The sequence below is a fragment of the Tamandua tetradactyla genome, chromosome 7 (genome assembly GCF_023851605.1).
Source record: "Tamandua tetradactyla isolate mTamTet1 chromosome 7, mTamTet1.pri, whole genome shotgun sequence".
NCBI lineage: Eukaryota > Metazoa > Chordata > Mammalia > Pilosa > Myrmecophagidae > Tamandua > Tamandua tetradactyla.
The window spans coordinates 149568711-149586461 of NC_135333.1; the positions used below are offsets into that span (position 1 = coordinate 149568711).

The 17751-nt window shown below is 34.8% G+C and overlaps 1 protein-coding gene across 1 annotated transcript; it reads left to right on the plus strand.

The window, feature by feature from the left end:
• Positions 1-81: 81 nt before the first annotated feature.
• On the plus strand, positions 82-13679 carry LOC143690706 (uncharacterized). Its single transcript, XM_077168286.1, has 6 exons — positions 82-145; positions 1575-1622; positions 11260-11397; positions 11824-11959; positions 12436-12693; positions 13621-13679. The coding sequence occupies exons 2-6, from the start codon at positions 1575-1577 to the stop codon at positions 13677-13679; spliced, it is 639 nt and encodes a 212-aa protein (XP_077024401.1). The 5' UTR covers positions 82-145.
• The last annotated feature ends 4072 nt before the right edge of the window (positions 13680-17751 follow it).

Genomic DNA, 17751 nt, shown 5'->3' on the forward strand with positions numbered 1-17751 from the left:
TTCCGTCTCCATGGAGATCTCCACTTAATTAACCCAGCGGGGGGCAAAGGGCACCGCTGGCCTGAAGGAAAAGAGTAGGAGGTGGGAAGAGCTGGAACTCGCCGAGAAGAGCCCGCGAGAGGAAGAAGCCAGCAGGCAGAGAGAGGTGCGCTGCCCCGCCTAGGTCCCGGGCTGCTGGCCCGCTGCGCTCCGCACGGTCTCCGCGCTCTCCTGCCCGGGCCGCGGGCCCTCCGCGCGGGGGGCACGAAACCTGCAAACTCGGCTGCCGGGTCAGGTTGGGGTCGCGTCGGGGTTACTGGGGCGCCCTACGACCCGAAGGCCCCCGGCCTTCCCACTTTCTTCTAGTTCTCTGCTTTTTCCTTTTTCCCCTACTAGCTTCACCATTCTTAGAGCCTCAGACACGTCCTTCGTAAACTGTCTCTCTCTCCATCGATCAAAACTTGGCTTCTTTGGACTCTGATAACTGCGCTTAGGGACAGCTGCTCCTTGTTTTTCTCCCTGTAAACTTGGGACTTGGAATTGAATTCGAGCTGAGGTTGGGAGCTGAAGGCATGGAGCGATTTTCCACTCCCCACTTTCTCATTCTTATTATGACACACAAGCTTTCAGAATTGTAGTTTACACTTAGATTTTGGGGAGAAAACAAGTTTAAAACCGTGACTCCGAGGGTAAAACGTTTACATCAGACTGCTGAGCAAAATGGACAGTTTAAAGCTTTTGTGGAGGATTCTGTGGTTTTAATGATTACATATTTATTTTTTAACGAGGTTGCGTTTTTCTCTGAGGTGCACACCTGCTTGTTAAGAACTGAATAGATTTTTAAAAAATTTTTTAAGTTAGAAACTTGCGTTAGCTTTAAAATTAATCCTGGGGAGCTGTTTACTATTAAAATGGTACTCTTAGTTCTACAAACACATAAACATACACACATGTAATACAGGAGTACTCACTTTTTTTTCTTTGTGTCTGAAGTTGGATGTAAAAGTTTTTAGGTTTCCAGGGACTTAAGGTATCTAGGTAATGTTACACAAGCTCTTTAGTGGGGTGCATTTCAAAAAAGAGTTGAAATGACTGTGGAACTCTTTTTTTTTTCCCATGTAAGTTTCAATGTCAAAGATAGTATTTTGAAATATTTTTATAGCGATGGTGCAATTTTAAAGCGTGAGAAATTATTTCTAACGAAGTAGCAGTGGGTAGGTGTTTCTATCAATTGATTTCTATCAATTAAAGTTAATGGTTTCATACAATGAGATGTAATTTTGTGTAATTGGCTGATAATTCATTTTACTTTTAATACCTCCTTTATATTTAATTATAGCAGTTTATAGAAGCTGGTAATTTTGCTATTCATTGGAAAGTACTGATGTTCTAAGTTTATTATACGGTAATAATATGCAACTTCTCCTTAGCATTCAATTAAATGAGCAGCCAGTCTAAATTGAAAAGATACGATATTAAACTTTCACATATTTTTATATGTATATAGATATATTTTTGCCCCAAAACTGTACAATAATTGAGTTTGGAAACTAAAAATGTATCGTATAATGGAAACAACATCCTTTGCTTTCCAGATGGAGAAATCACTTATTTTACTGCTCTGGTTACATTATGTTTTTGAGGTAAGACAATTTGAAGTGTACCCTTTTTGAGATACCAGAAAATGTTCAAAACTTTCTGACTTGGATTTGTTATAAAAATAAATCTGGAGATTCTCATCATCTTCAGTAATAAATAAAAAGCTATAAACTAACATTTAAGATACTTTTTTGAGTAAAAAAAACCTAATGCTTAATATCTGTGATAAAACATGTTTATATCATTTAAGCATATTTATATTGTTTGTGATATTAATGTGATCTTTTTGGTAAAATATATCTAATACCTATATGATTGTGGTGCTATACATATTTTTAATTGATACCATAATGAAGAAAGTTAAAAGCAAATAATCCTTATAAACTGTACTCTCATCTTTATTTTTTTAACATATATTTTTGTGCAGTTAAAAAAATGTGCATCCTCTTTGTAAACATTTGGAAAATTTAGAAAAACATAAGGAAAATGAAGATGATCAATTCTTCTGCCCAAGGGTGATAGCTGTTGGCCTTTTAATACATACAAGAGTTTTAAGATGGGCTTATATTTTATGAATATCCATGTTTTGATTATGTGTGTTTACTGACAGAGTGATGCCATTTCCCATCCGCTTCTCTTCTTTGACTTAATATTGTACAGTGAGCATCCTTCCTTGTCATTAAAAATTTTGTCATTCTGAGTAAGCATTTTAATGACTGTTATTATGTATCATTTTTTGGCATGTATTTGTGTATCATTTAATTTATTATTGTTTTATTATTTGATAAAGTTATAGTTACTTTACAAAACCCTATTAAATTTACGGAGTCTGAACCACCATTTTCAAGCACTGTTATTGATGATTTTTTATTTTTTTTTTGAGCGAACTACACTTAATAGCATCCGTGTTACAATGTAGACACTCAAATAGATGCTTGATTTTAAAAAGGTTGTTCCTTTTCCTCTCTCCTTTTACTTCTTGACGACTCGGAAGTAGCTGATAGGTTTGCACACACCCCTTTCTGCCTTAGTTTTCACATATTCATTCATGCATTAAGCGCCAACTCAGTGTTAAACACAATTTTATGAACCAAGAATTCCAAGATGCACTTGATCTGAGTGAGCACATTCAAGGTCGAGAGGAGAAAACCAATTCATAAAGAGAAAATTTAAATAAAATAATATAAGTAAAATAGGCATATATATAAAATTCTGGGAGCTCAAAGGAATGAGACCTAATCTATCCAAGAATGATAAAGAAAGGCTGTTGGGGGAAAAATTCAATTTTACAGAAAAAATAAATGTTAGCTAGATGAGTGGGGTCATAAGGGAAGTAAGGAATTTGGCAAAAGCAGGGAAAATATTGCTGGTGATATCAGGATGGCCATTTCGGAATTCTAAAAGAATGAATAGCATAAGTAAAGGAAGGAGACAAGAAATATCATGGTGAGATGCATATATAGATATAATTTATGCATCTAAATTCCATCAGTTTCCCAGGTGACCTAACCCCAATAGGCTTGTATCAGCTTGAATGTTGAAAATGTGTTGAATTTAGTGAATCTAGTCTTAGCTTCAAAGTTGATATGTTAAAAGAAAAATATAACCAATTAATAGGAAAATGGAATAACATACCTGACTAAATAACAGGAAGGAGAAGGAAAGAGTGAGTTTGTAGCTTATGACCCAAAGTAGCCAAAGATAAGAGAGAAACATTAGAAAAAAGCAATAATTTTACTTTCCTCTTTATTTTCCCCTTCTTCAAATTATTTTGAATTGTGACCATAATGTCTCTCCAGTATTACATTAAAATTTTTTTATAACTGTTTTATTCACACACCATACAATCTATCCTAAGTAAGCAAGCAATGGTTCCCAGTATAATCACATTTAATCACATATAATCACATTTAATCACCATCATTGACCACTCCAGGTTTCATTGAGTTACACAGTCCTGTTCTTTGTTTTCTATCTTTCCTTCTGGTGCCATACATGCCCCTTGCCTTCCTCTTTGAACCATACTTGCATTCATCTTTGTTCAGTGTACTTAACAATATTGTGCTACCATCAGGAAGTATTGTGCTATCCATTTCTGGATCTATACAATCAAAACTTTTGGACATTCTATATTCCTTCAACATCAAATGCCTGATCTCTACCCTCTTTCTATTTCTTGAAAACCTGTATTCTCAACTCAAACTCTCAAAGATCACTCATTAATGTTAGTTCATATTAGTGAGACCATACAGTATTTTTGTTTTGTTTCTGGCTAATTTTGCTCAACTTAATGCCTTCAAGGTTCATCCATGTTGTGTGCTTCATGACTTTATTTTGTCTTACCTCAGTGTAATATTCCATTGTATGTATAAACCACAGTTGTTGATCCATGTTGGTAGGTGGACCTTTGGGCTGTTTCTGTCTCTTGGAAGTCATGATAAATATTGATGTACAAGTTTCTGTTTGTGTCAATGCCTTCAGTTTTTCCAAATATATTCCTAGTAATAAGATTGCTGGATCATGTGACAAATTTATACTTAGCTTCCTGGGGAACTGCCAAACTGCCTTGCAGAGTATTTGCACCATTCTACATTCCCACTAATGATGAATCAGGGCCTCTTTCTCTACATTCTCTCTAGCACTTGTAATGTTCCTTTTTTTTTTTTTTTTTTGATAATGGCCATTTTTGTAGATGGGAGATGATATCTCATTGTGGCTTTGATTTGCACTTCCCAGTTAAGTTGGGAATCTTTTCACATGTTTTTGAATCATTTGTATTTCCTTTTTTGGAAAAGTGTCTGTCCATGTCTTTTGCCCATTTTTTAATTGAGTTGTTTGTCTTTTTGTTGTTGAGTTGTAGGATCTCTTTATATATTTTGGATATTAAACTCTTATCTGATAGGTGGCTTCCAAATATTGTCTCCTATTACATCAAGTACCTTTTTACTTTTCTGACAGAGTTCTTGATGCACAAAAATGTTTAGTTTTGAGAAGACCCATTTATCTATTTCCTCTTTCATTACTTGTGCTTTCATTGCTCTAGGAAACCACCAGCTATCACAAGATCTTTAAGATATTTCACTACATTTTCCTCTAGAAGTTTTATATTCTTAGGCCTAATGTTTAGGTCTTTGATCTATTTTGAGTTAATTTTTGTATAAGGTATGAGATAGGGGTCTTCTTTCATTCTTTTTGGGTGTGGATATCCAGATCTCTAAACACCATTTATTGAAGAAGCTGCTCTGTCCCAGTTGAATTGGCTTGACCACGTTACCAAAGATCAACTGTCTGTAGATGAGAGTCTATTTCTGAACTCTTAATTAAATTCCATTGGTCAGTATATATATCTTTATGCCAGTACCATGCTGTTTGACCACTGTAGCTTTGTGATATGCTTTAAAGTCAGATATGTGAGACCTCTCACTTCCTACCTCCTTCTCTAGATACCTTTAGCTATTTGGAGCATCTTCCTACCTCCTTCTCTAGATACCTTTAGCTATTTGGAGCATCTTGCCTTCCCAAATAAATTTGATTATTGGTTTTTCTATTTCTGCAAAGTAAATTGTTGGGATTTTAACTGATATTTCATTGAATCAATAAATCAATTTGGTTAGAATTGACAGTAACTACATTTAGTCCTCCAATCCATGAACATGCTATGTTCTTGCATTTATTTAGGTCTTTGATTTTATTTTTTAGCAATTTCTTGTAGTTTTCTGTGTATAGATTTTTTATAACCTACTTGTTCCTAAATAATTTGATTCTTTTTGTTGCTATTGTTTATGGAATTTTTCTCTTGATTTCCTCCTCAGACTTCTCATTACTACTGAATAGAGACACTTCTGATTTTTGTATGTTGGTCTTGTACTCTTCCACTTTGCTGTGTTTATTTATTAGCGGTAGTGACTTTGCTGCAATTTTTTTTTTGGATTTTCTATATATAATATCATATCATCCGCAAACAATGAAAGTTTTACTTTTTTCATTTCCAATTTGGATGCATTTTATTTCTTTTTCTTGCCTAAGTTCTTGCCTAGCTAGAACTTCCAACAAAATTGTGAATACCAGTGGTGAGAGGGGGCATCCTTGTTTTGTACCTAACCTCAGTGAGAAAGCTTTGAGTCTTTCCCATTACATATGATGCTAGCTGTGGGTTTTTCATATATTCCCTTTATCAAGTTGAGGAAGTTCTCTTCTGTTCATATTCTTTGAAGTATTTTCGTCTAGAAAAGATGTTGAATTTTGTTAAATCCCTTTCTGCATCAATTGAGATGATCATGTAGTTTTTCCCTTTTGATTTAGTGATGTGGTATATTAAACTAACTGATATTCTTGTGTTGTAACAGCCTTGCATATCTGGAATAAATCCCACTTGGTCATAGTGTATAATTCCTTTAATGTGCTGCTGAATTTGATTTGCAAGTACTTTGTTGAGGATTTTTGCATCTATAGTCATTAAAGAGATTATTTATAATTTTCTTGTAGTATCTTAATCTGGCATTGATATTAGAGTGATGTTGGCTTTATACAAGGAGTTAGGTATCTTTCTTTCCTCTTTCATTTTTTTTTAAAAGCTTGAGCAGGATTGATCTAATTCTTACTTGAATGCTTAATAGAATTCACATGTGAAGCCATCTGGTCCTGGACTTATCTTTTTGGGAGGATTTTGATGATGGATTCAATCTCTTGTGATTGGTTTGTTGAGGTCTCCTATTTCTTCTTGAGTAAATGTTAGTTGTTTATGATTTTCTAGGAGTTTGTCCATTTCATCTGTGTTGTCTAGTTTGTCATCATATAGCTTCGCATTGTATCCTTTCATTATCTCCTTTATTCCTGTGGATCAGTAGTTATGCCCCCCTTCCCATTTCTGATTTTATTTATTTGTATCCTCTCTCTTTTTTTCTTCCAGCTAAGGGTCCATTAACTTTATTGATTTTTTTCAGAGAAACAATTTCTGTTTTTGTTGATTCTCTCTACTGTTTTCATGTTCTCAATTTTATTTATTTCGGCTCTAATTTTTGTTATTTCTTTCCTTCTGTTTGCTTTGGGGTTAGTTTGCTGTTCCTGCTCTAGTTCCTCCAGGTGAGCAATAAATTCCTTGATTTTTGCTCTTTCTTATTTTTTAGTATAGGAGTTCAGGGCAAAAATTTTCCCTCTCAGTGCCACCTTTGCTGCATCCCATCAGTTTTGTCATATTGTGTTTTCATTTTCATTTGCTTCAAGATATTTACTGATTTCTCTTGCAATTTCTTCCTTGACCCACTGGTTGTTTAAGAGTGTGTTGTTTAGGCTCCATATATTTGTGAATTTTTAGCCTCCTGCCTGATATTGATTTCCAACTTCATTCTTTTATGATCTGAGAAAGTGTTTTGTGTAATTCCAATCATTTAAAATTTATTGAGACTTGCTTTGTGACCCAACATTAGTCTATCCTGGAGAATGGTCCATGAACACTGGAGAAAAATATGTATCCTGTTGTTGTGGGGTGTAGTGTCATAGAAATGTCTGTTAAATCTAGTTTATTTATCACAGTGTTCAACCTCTATATTTCCTTATTGATCCTCCATCTAGATGTTCTATCAGTTCATGAAAGCAGTGTATTGAAGTCGTAGAGGTGTCTACTTCTCCCTTGAGTGTTGTCAGTGTTTGCCTCATGTCTTTTGCAGCACTCTGGCTCGGTGCATAAATATGTATGATTGTTATGTCTTTTTGAAGAATTGTCCCTTTTATTAATACATAGTGTCCTTCTTTGACTCTTTTAATTGTTTTACATTTAAGTCAAAACTGTCTGATATTAGTATGGCTACTCCTGCTCTTTTCTGGTTTTTCTTTGCATGAAATATCTTTTTCTAACCTTTCACTTTTAATCTATTTTTGTCCTTGAGTCTAAAGTGAATCTCTTGTAGATAGCATATTGATGCATCCTGTTTTTTGATCATTCTGCCAGTCCATATCTTTTTTATTGGGGAGTTTAATCCACTAACATTCAACGTTATTTCTGTAAAGGCATGGCTTTCTTCCAGAATTTTGTCTTTTGGCCTTTATATGTCACATCTTATTTTTCTCTCTCTCTCTCTCTTTGCCTTTCCTTTGATAGTCCTCATTTCTACATTCTCCCCAAACCTCTTTCTCCTGTCTTTTCCTATCTGCCTATTGTGTTCCCTTTAATATTTCATGTAGAGTAGATCTTTGTTCACAAACTCTCTCAGTGTCTGTTTATCTGAAAAATTTTAAACTCTCCCTCTTTTTTCATGGGCAGTTTTGCTAGATACAGAATTCTTGGTTGGCAGTTTTTCTCTTTCAGTATCTTAAGTATATCGTACCACTGCCTTCTTGCCTCCATGGTTTCAGCTAAGAAATCCACACACATTCTTATCAAACCTCCCTTGTATGTGATGAATTGCTTTTCTCTTGCTGCTTTCAGAATTCTCTCTTTGTCTGTGGCATCTGACCGCCTGATTAGTAAATATCTTTAGTAGGTCTATTTGGATCTTTTCTGTTTGGGGTATGCTGTCCTTCTTGGAGCTGTAATTTCATGTCTTTCATTACAGATGGGACATTTTCAGTGATTATTTCCTGCACTAGTCTTTCTGTCCCTTTTCTTCTTCTCCTGGGACACCCATAACACATGTATTTGTGTGCTTCATATTGTCATTTATTTCCCTATGACTCTGCTCATATTTTTCCATTTTTTCCCCTATCTGTTCTTTTACGTAGGATTTCAGATGTTGTGTCCTCTAGTTCATTAAACCTTTCTTCTACCTCTTCAAAGCTGCTATTGTAGGTCACCACTGGGTTTTTCATCTCTTCCATTGTGACTTTCATTCCCATAAGTCCTCCCATTTGTTTTTGTCAAGCTTCGAGTTCTTCTTTATGTCCATCATGGCTTTTGCTTTCTCTTCCCTCAACTTGTTGATTTGATTTTTGATGTGATTTGGCATGCTTGTTTGAACAATTTTTAATTGTTTTAATTCATGTATCTTATTTGAAATGCTAGTTTGTTCCTTTAACTGGGCCATATCTCCATTTTTCCTAGTATGAATCATAATTTTTTGATTGGGGCCTGAATTCTCTAAAGAATGGATGCCACTTGAGTTGGGCCCTGCCCCTCATTTCCTTGGAGAAGATATCCCATTTAGGGGATTATCTCACCCAGTTGCCTCATTACTTTGTCTCTCAGACCTATCTTAACTCATCTCTTGCTTGCGTCCTGCTGACAATTGTAAAATGCCTGAAGATTTCTCTAATGAGGTACTTAGAATAGTTTAAAAAAAGAAGATAGAAAAAGAAAGCAGAGAAGAAAGAAAAAAGAAGAAAAAAAAAAGAAAAAAGAAAGAAAAAAGGAAAAAAAAATGATCCCTTTTCAGAGCCATTTGCCAGTCCCCAAGGTTTGCCAGTCAAGAGCAGGAGCTCAACCAACTAAAAAAAATATATTTTCTATTTTATTTCATTTTGTTCCCCACCCCACCCCAGCCCCATCAATGCCACCTCTTTCAGCTATGATTAAAACCACAATTGGGAGCTTGCTCCCAGTAGAAACTTCTTGAAGATATGCCCTTAAGGTAATTACCTCCTTCAATGGACTGGTTTAATTTGTCTCTCAGTACCATAATTAAGCCCTTGCCGGGGGCAGTGCTGAAGCCAGAGAATGCCCACAGGTCTATGTAATGGGCTGTTAAGAGTTAAAAAATAAAACAGTCCTTTTCAGAGCCAGACCCCAGCCTTCTGGATTTGCTAATCAGGAGCCAGAGTTAGTACCCAGCTCTGCGTGCCCTTTTTTTTTCAGGCCCAGCCATTTTCCAGTATTTTGAGCTTGTCCCACTCCAAAAGTCGCTTTTTTGTTGTTCATCAGCCCTGCTTCCTCTCTGCTGGTGAAACCTCCTAGATCACTTCCTGCTTGCTCTAGGTTTATCTGTACTTGAAGCTTGTATTCAACGGTCTGAATTTGTTAATTCATTCCTCAGCTGGAGCTTTGTTATCTTCCTTGCTCCTAGTAGAGAAGGCTTCTTTTTCCTTCAGAGAACCAACTGCAAGACAGCCTGTCATGCCAGTAGGGAAGGGGCACCTACCTCCGTGGCTTGGGAGACTGACAGTTCTTCATGGGATCTCAACCATTCCAACTGTTCAGTCTGGTGTAAGATGTGTGCCCATGGAAGTCCCCCCAAAAGTTGTTACAGACAGGTCCTGGCTATTTAGTAGCTGTCCTTGAGGACTAACTAAATTGCACACCTCACTATGCTGCCATTTTGCCCTGTCTCTTCCTTCTGTTTTAACATCCAATATTTCTTTTTAATCCTTATGCCCCTAATAAGACCCTCGTTTCTTTTCCACTCAGGTTTGGTTTGGGGAGAGCTAGAACATCTAATTTGCTTTACTTATTGAGCAGCAATTATGGATTTATTTTGTAGAATTGGTGGGTTTATTAAAAATATAGGTGGGGCCTCACAATAGAGGCAGTATAGACTCTGTGTCAATTGGTTTGAGGATGGGAGGGAAACCCAGAGATCTTCATTCCTATCAGACACTCCCAGGAGATTCTGATGCAAGTGATGATCTATAACTCTCTTTGAGAATTATTCTCTCTAAATGATCATGAGATGTCCTATAGATCTATGGAGAGTGGTTCTTAAACTTTCCCTTAGCGGACCCACCTAGAGCTGAGAGAGTTAAGCCTATCTTTCAAAGTAATGGAGTTGTAGTTTGAAGTATTCACTAATAATTTTTGTTATTCCAAAATTGATGCTTTAAATTACCAGCTGGAAATAGACATGAAAGTGTTTCTGGATCTCTGATTGATTACTGGGCAAGATACTATTGCATTGAGTCTATCCATTTGGAGTCTATCCATTTTGGGAAATGAGGGATAAATTGAATGGAATGATGCTAAATGTCAGATTTAATACCTAAGAAAATTTTTCTTTTCTTGGGGTTACAATATGTTCAGCATATATACCCACATAGATATATGTATATAGATGGAATTTGTTTTCACTGCTTTATGAATTGTGTTGGGAGCAATCAGTGGAGTGAGAGAGATCAGAATTATACTAATTTGTACTAATGGTGGGTATGTTTGAAAAGTTTTGGTAGGATTTTGTGATAAGTATATTCTTCTGAGAATTGTAATCTTTTGCGCCAATTAGGGAACATAGAAGGGTCTGTGATCCTGTGGTCTATCTCTTTTACTTCAATTACTAAAATTTTCATTACATGTAAATGAATGAAGCTCTGAAATGACTCAGAGTCAAACATTTGCACTCAAACTTACTTTCGTTGGAAATGTATTGTTCAAAATATATGTGAAATACGTCAATTTTGTGTGTCATTATCATTAGGTAAACAGTCAACATGCCAGGAAGATGTGCTGCCCTTTTCCTGTGATTTGGAGTCTCTTCCTCCATCTTTACCCCAGGAATGCAGTGATTCAGGATTTGTGAAAAATGGGTCTTAAGTTTCCTCAGTTTTTCTTTATTGGCTTTATGTCATTTTCAAAATCACATTTATAAATCATTAGAGTGTCCAAATGGATGCTATTTAACTCATGTATAGGAACTGATACTGTTGAAATATCTTAAAATTATAATTTGGAATATTTTAGGTTTTATTTTTGTAAATTTGCTTATAAAATAATAATAATAAACTATTGTTATTTTTTACAGTTACTTTTTTTTCTCATTTCAGATCTCAAAAAGTTGCCATTATAGGCTAACGGATAAGCAAACAACCCCAGTTTATATTGAATGGAATGAATTTCCTAATGGAGGACATCCTGAATTTTATTTTTTAAACTATCAACGTGTTAATGATTTTGCTCAAAAAGTAAGGCATCTTTTTTAGGTTCTTATAAAAAGTAAACATAGTGACAATTTGTTTTAACATAATGCCATATCATAAGTAGATATTTAACAGTTGTTTGAGTTTTTCAGTTTTATTTTATTAACATATAAAATGTTAGCATTTTATGAAATAGAATCTTCAAAGGAGTTTATCAAATTAATATTTAAAATTGTTCATAGGAACAACTATGTATTTTCCTTTTTAATATTCATATACTAAACAGAAAGTAATTTAAAAATAATGTCATTTATGTAAAAGTAAATATTTTATATATATGTTTATACTTCATATTGAAAAATTGCTTCTTGTGAAGGGTATGTACAAAAGTCAGGCTTTCAATTAATGTAATTGACACAGGGTTAATGTTCAAGAAACATGTATTAATCAGATGAATCTAATTATTTTCAGAATTTCAAACACATTCTTGCAGACCCACAAAAGCTTCAGAAATCAATAATAACACTAGAGGAAAATGAAGACTATCACATCATTATACAATCCATAAAACATGGAAAAATTTTAAGTGAAAAGTCATTTCAAACCTGTAAGTAATGTATATGTGTTGTTCAAATATATGAACAATGAAGGACAAAATTATTATTTCCAGATATTTTGACTTTTACAGTGAGTAACAGCTATTGAATGGTAGTCCAAAATTATACCAGGATAGTAATATTTTGTTTTTTTAAATATAATGCAAATTTAAGGAGATACTTTAAATGAAAATTTGAACTTAGCTATAAATAAGAGTTTTAGTTTTGCCATTTAATGTACACAAATATGAATAGATAAGTATAGTGGAGATGTTATGTGTTATCCAGCTTATCTGGAAAATATTGTGGTGTGGATTTCCAATCTTGTTAATTCATTCTATGTACAAAGTAAGAAACTTTGCTGTGGTGTAGAAAATATTTTATGGGTGATAATATTTTCCATTATAGTAATCCTTTGTGATTCAGTATTGAGTTTCATTTAATTTTATTTGAGTCAGTACTAATCATTCTCTTTGACTTTTTTTAGGTGGAATTTCAACTAGAAATATTAAGGCAATAGCAACAAGTACAAGTGTTTCTTTTAACTGGAGTATGCTATCTTCCAATGACTTTTCTGTGTCAATATCCCTTCATAATTTTTCACAAATTATGCAAAATAATGTTATGGTTTATGAGTGGGGTAATTTGAAGCCTGCAACGTTATATACTTTTACATTTGAATTTCAACAGTTGCATTTGGATTTTATAAATACATCTCAGGGACTGGATATTCAGGTTGAAACAGGTATATAGATTTTTGTTTCATTATAATTTATTTATTATACATTTTATATCACTTGGCAGTTTTATTATTTTCTTTAAAAATGATTTAGCCAAATTTTAACCATTGTCAACTATTTGTGAATGACTTAGCATAATCCTCTTTTTCTATAGGTAATAATTCAAATATTTGGCTGATTTATTGAACAAGCTGGACTCTTAGCAGGATAAAGACAAGAAACAACTTTATTTTCCTTCCACCATTCCTTTTAGCCACTCCACGCAGATTCTGTTTCCTTAACTCTGCAAGTTGTTCATGTGGGTTCCATAGCTTTTTAGGTGAATTTAAAGTATCAATGAGCATTCTTATTTTCAGATATTAAAAAGTCCATTGTTCCCGGTGCCTGCCCATGCAAAGAAAACAAAAAAGTTCATTGCAGTCTAAAATGAAAATATCACTTATCTTATTAAAGGTATCTCCTTTGCTCATTACTGCCCAGACTGAAGCTTGTAATGCTCCATATGAGGGGATAAATGGGGGACAGGGGTGAGAAGAAAGTGTTCCATTTTTTGCGTGTCTTCCTAGTTCTACCTCCTTCCAACACGTATTGGAAACAGATATAAGAGGAAAGGGTAAAGTCATGAATGGTTGTTGAAAGAATACACTCTGATGGACTCAGAGTCCCATTCAATATCCTGCTACAGAAATAATCAAATAGTCCCATAAACCACAATATATGTTGCATAAGTGAAGAACAGAGGCAGTTGAATAGAAAGAAAGAGATAGTAAGGTAATCAAAGCACTTCTTTGGCCTGTGAAAATACAAAACAATGGTTTCTTCAAAGGAATCTTCTCACATCTTCTACCTGTCAGTTTGAAGTAAGATAAATCAGCAGGAGCTGATGTGGAGTATTTACTCTGAACAGGTTGAATTTTCCTCTGTCTTTCTAGGGCATTCAATCTTGGAGGAAAAAGATAAGCAACTAGTTCTGGAAGCTGAGCACATTTGAGTTCAAGTGACTGAGAGCAAAATTCTTAACAATTATCTAATCCTTTACGATAAAAAGAAACATAAAATATATTTTACGAAGTTCTCTACCAGTACAGCAATAAAGGAAAAGAAAGGAAAAATAAAGTAATTTAGAAAGAAAACCATCTGTGGTTATGCTTCAATGAAGTTATAATTAAACAATAATTCTGCATAATTAAGTCTTAAAGCTACTTTAAAAACTATTTTAATTGGTGCTAATTGCTACTTGACTAATTCCTGCTTTAACATTTTTGTTGGTTTGGGAGAAATATAAGGGAAGTACACCTTTAAAAATGCAAGATTTTTGTGCATAACTTCTATATATGTTAAGAAATGTAATTATGAAATATGCTGCTGAATTCATCTTTAACAAAGCATATTTCTTTTGGTAGGTTCATGTTCACAAGGATGGGCAGCATTAAAAAACAACTGTTATAGAATTAGCAAAGAGAGTAAGCCATGGAGTATAGCTCAACAGCATTGTAAGTTATTCTTAAGTTCTGCACACCTTGTGGATATAAAAAATGAAGAAGAAAAAAAATTTATATTTTCACATCTCAAGTCAAAGAATCAAATGATAATATGGACGGGTCTTAATGATGTAAAGGTCAGTGAATGTAAAGAAATGCATATATTATGATAAACAAATCATTGTTTTCTATGTTTCATTCATTCATTCATCCGTAAATATTGAGTACTTCTCAGAAGCTGGCTGCTGTGTTTCTCTTTGTTATCATAGACACTTCATTTTAATTTCCTTTTCAGCCTCTGTTTCTTTACCTAATTTTGGTCTTCCCCATACCACTTTAAATTCATTTGGGTTATTTCTTCCATTTCCTCACTTAATTTACCACCTAAAAGAGTAATTCTCAAATGTTTATATAGGCCACTTTCCTATTTTGAGATCCAGACACTTATCCAATTTTTTTCTGATTATCCCTTTTGACATTTCTTGAAGGCAGTTCAACATTACCAAAACTAAATTTGACATCTCCCTCACATCAAACCTGCTCCAGTTCTTATGTTTTTCATCTGTGTGAACAAGACAGTTAAACGAACCCTCAAATCGGGATAAAGGAATAAAACTTTCTCTCTTTATTCCTCTCACCCTGTGCATTCAGGCGCTTGAAACTCAATTTTACTTAAAGAGATGGAAAATAGCTGAAGATTTTATTTGATACCGGTGAAATAAGGAGCACATGGCATTTTTCTTCAACACTCCTTACACTGTTGAATAGCACATGAAATTTCATTTCGGTCAGTTATTTGTGGAAAAACCCTAGATCGCTCTGTAGTCTGTATTTTCTTCTCCATCTACTTACTTTTACTTCCTGTGTCTCAAAGATAAAACTTCTCTCTGTGAATGTCCTTATCTATTGTTACCCAAGGCAAATTCTATCAGTATGATCCCTGTTTCTCTGTGGATCTTTTTTTGCAAAAACTATTAACGATCTTGAACTGCCTTTTCCATCATTCGCTTATTGTGCTTTTCTTTATCTTTCAATGGGTAGTGAATGAAATTCTCATAAGGTTCCTCAAATGAAAGTTCATGTCAGACATCCGAGGCTCCCCCCGGTCAGCATGCCAGTCTCTTTCCAAATGGATCGGCTGGTGTACACGCCATTGTTTCCTATCGTTAGGATGGCTGGTAGTAACATTTAAATTAAATGTACGTTTCCGGTAGTTGTGGTTATGGGTTTCTGTTAAGAAGTTCAATCATATCTTCATGGCTAAAATTTGTGTGTCACAGTGGGCTCACAAGGCACCTATAGATCATGTGGATTGTTCAAAGGTATCTAAGATGCGATCTCTGCATTCAGAAAACTTACAGTAATAAGGGAGGTAAATGAAACATCGATGTAATGATTACAGAAAACACTTCCTGTATAATAGTCCCTTGGGTTTATAATACATCTCCAAAATGCCAAGCATTGCTCCACTTGCTTTACTGCTGTGATGTTAGAAGAAATTGGGGCCCAGAAAGGTTGACTTCGTCCAATGGACTTGCAACAGAGTCTGCTTGTAACCATGGAACTCTAGACTTCTGCAATAAGCTGGTTTTCTGAGGCTGATATCAAAGTCACCTGTTGGGTCATAGTCCCTATGGTACGTTAAGAAAGTACTCACCGCTTTAAATAAGCCTTTGCTGCATAAGTATGAGTTTGTTACTAGACATCAAAGGTAAAGGCTGTGCCTTATTCATCACTGCATTCCCAGCTTCCAACTGGAGTCTGGTGGCCAGCGGGAACTTAACGAATGAAAAATTAGTAGTCTCTTTCCTCTGCTTCAGGAGGGTTATATACGTAGCCCTCATTTAATTTCTAGGTGGGTTCTATCATTAATTCCATTTTTTTTAGATAGAACCCCACCTTTACTAAGTGGGTTCTATCATTAATTCCATTTTTTCTAGATGAGGAAATAGAGCTCAGAAAGATCCTGTCACATGGCTAAGAAGAGGCTGTACTAGGCTTTGAACCTCTTGTCTGACGAATGGCCATGCCCTCAACCAATTAAACATACTACTGATTGCTGCCCTTTTTCAAAGCTGTAGTATCACGTATGTAATACAGCAGACTCTGCAGAATGAGAGAGGATGCCTCTGTTTTGCCAGATGGGGTTGGAATATATTGATTTAACGTCTTGGTCGAATGTTTGGGGGAACAATCTTTGTAATCCTCATTCATGGCACTGTGTAGCACCAGCTGATGCTGGGCTGGCATGATAATTACAATGGAAGCATGTTCTCTCTTTCCATGACCCTCATGATTTCTGTAAGTATTCCATGTATTTTTTGAGGAGCTATTATGCTGGTAGTTTACATACTCTTTAAGCCTGTTGACAGCCATGCAAAGTAATCATGATTATATATACTGCACAGTGAGAAATGTAGTTTCTATAGAAGTGAGGCAGTTAGATGCCTAATAAAAGATAGCCAGCATGTGGCAGAAATAGGATTAGGGTCCAGGAGTATCTTTCTAAAAAATTATAGATATCCTATTAACCCTTTCAAGGAGAGTAGTGACATAAGTATCTAGAAAGCTGTTCTGTATTTGTGAGAACTGGCGTTGCTGGTGTTCATTAGTGACATTGCTGAATGGCAGTGAAGGCATCAACAGTCTCTCTTGGTGCATGTGACTTATTTTATTTTGAATCATAATAACTAATGTTTAACGAGTGATTGCTCTGTGCATTGTGCTGAGCCCTTCATGTGCTCAGCCTCTTAAATCCTCAGGGTGGGTCAGGTTCTTTTATTACACCCATTGCAGAGATGAGAAGATGGAGCAATTTTGTTCAAAATAGAGCAATTCTGTCTGAAGTTATATGTCTACTGAGTGAATGAAGGTGAACTCTTCCTCCAGCTCCAGCATAACATCTTTAGATCATGAAATAAATACCCATGAATTGTTAAACTGGTTGATAATTTTAAAATCTAAAACATTTTTAATAGAGGTGTGGTGACTAATCTAAATATTCAAACACATATTTTAAATGCAATATTGAAGATATGATACTTTTAAAAATTGACTTAATTTATTCATCTTATTACAGAAAGAAGGCCATCTCACATGGATAGATGGATCATCTTATGGGCTTAAGAAAAGTGAAATATTTTCTTTTCCACTATTATCCCAAAATGAAACAGATTGCTATATTTTACAGCAAAATGCAACTGGAGTAAACTATTTCTTTACAAGATTCTTCTGTTTTTTTCCATTGCCATATATTTGTGAATATGAATGTAATTATTTTATTAATATTCTTTCTTATAGCCATGCCTCTTACTATCTTTTTTTATTTTAGCAATGAGTTATAATTGCTAATATAACACAGTCTTCCTTATATTCTTTTCAGCACCTTCTTTGCAGGAAAACTTTTTGTTCTACATAAAGGAGGTTGGAACAACTGAAGTTGTATTTAGATGGGATAATTTGAATGGCTTCAACAATTTGAATGAGTGGCTAATACTGGGATATAAGCTTATCATCAAATATTATTTAGATTATACAGAACAAAGATTTGAAAGCATGCATCCAAATACAACAGAAAAAGCA

Excerpts from the sequence above, each read along its gene's own strand:
- LOC143690706 (XM_077168286.1), top strand. The coding sequence starts at position 1,575 with ATGGAGAAATCACTTATTTTACTGCTCTGGTTACATTATGTTTTTGAG. Across the intron at positions 11,398-11,823 it reads TTAATGATTTTGCTCAAAAA|AATTTCAAACACATTCTTGC; the intron begins GTAAGGCATCTT and ends AATTATTTTCAG. Across the intron at positions 11,960-12,435 it reads TGAAAAGTCATTTCAAACCT|GTGGAATTTCAACTAGAAAT; the intron begins GTAAGTAATGTA and ends GACTTTTTTTAG.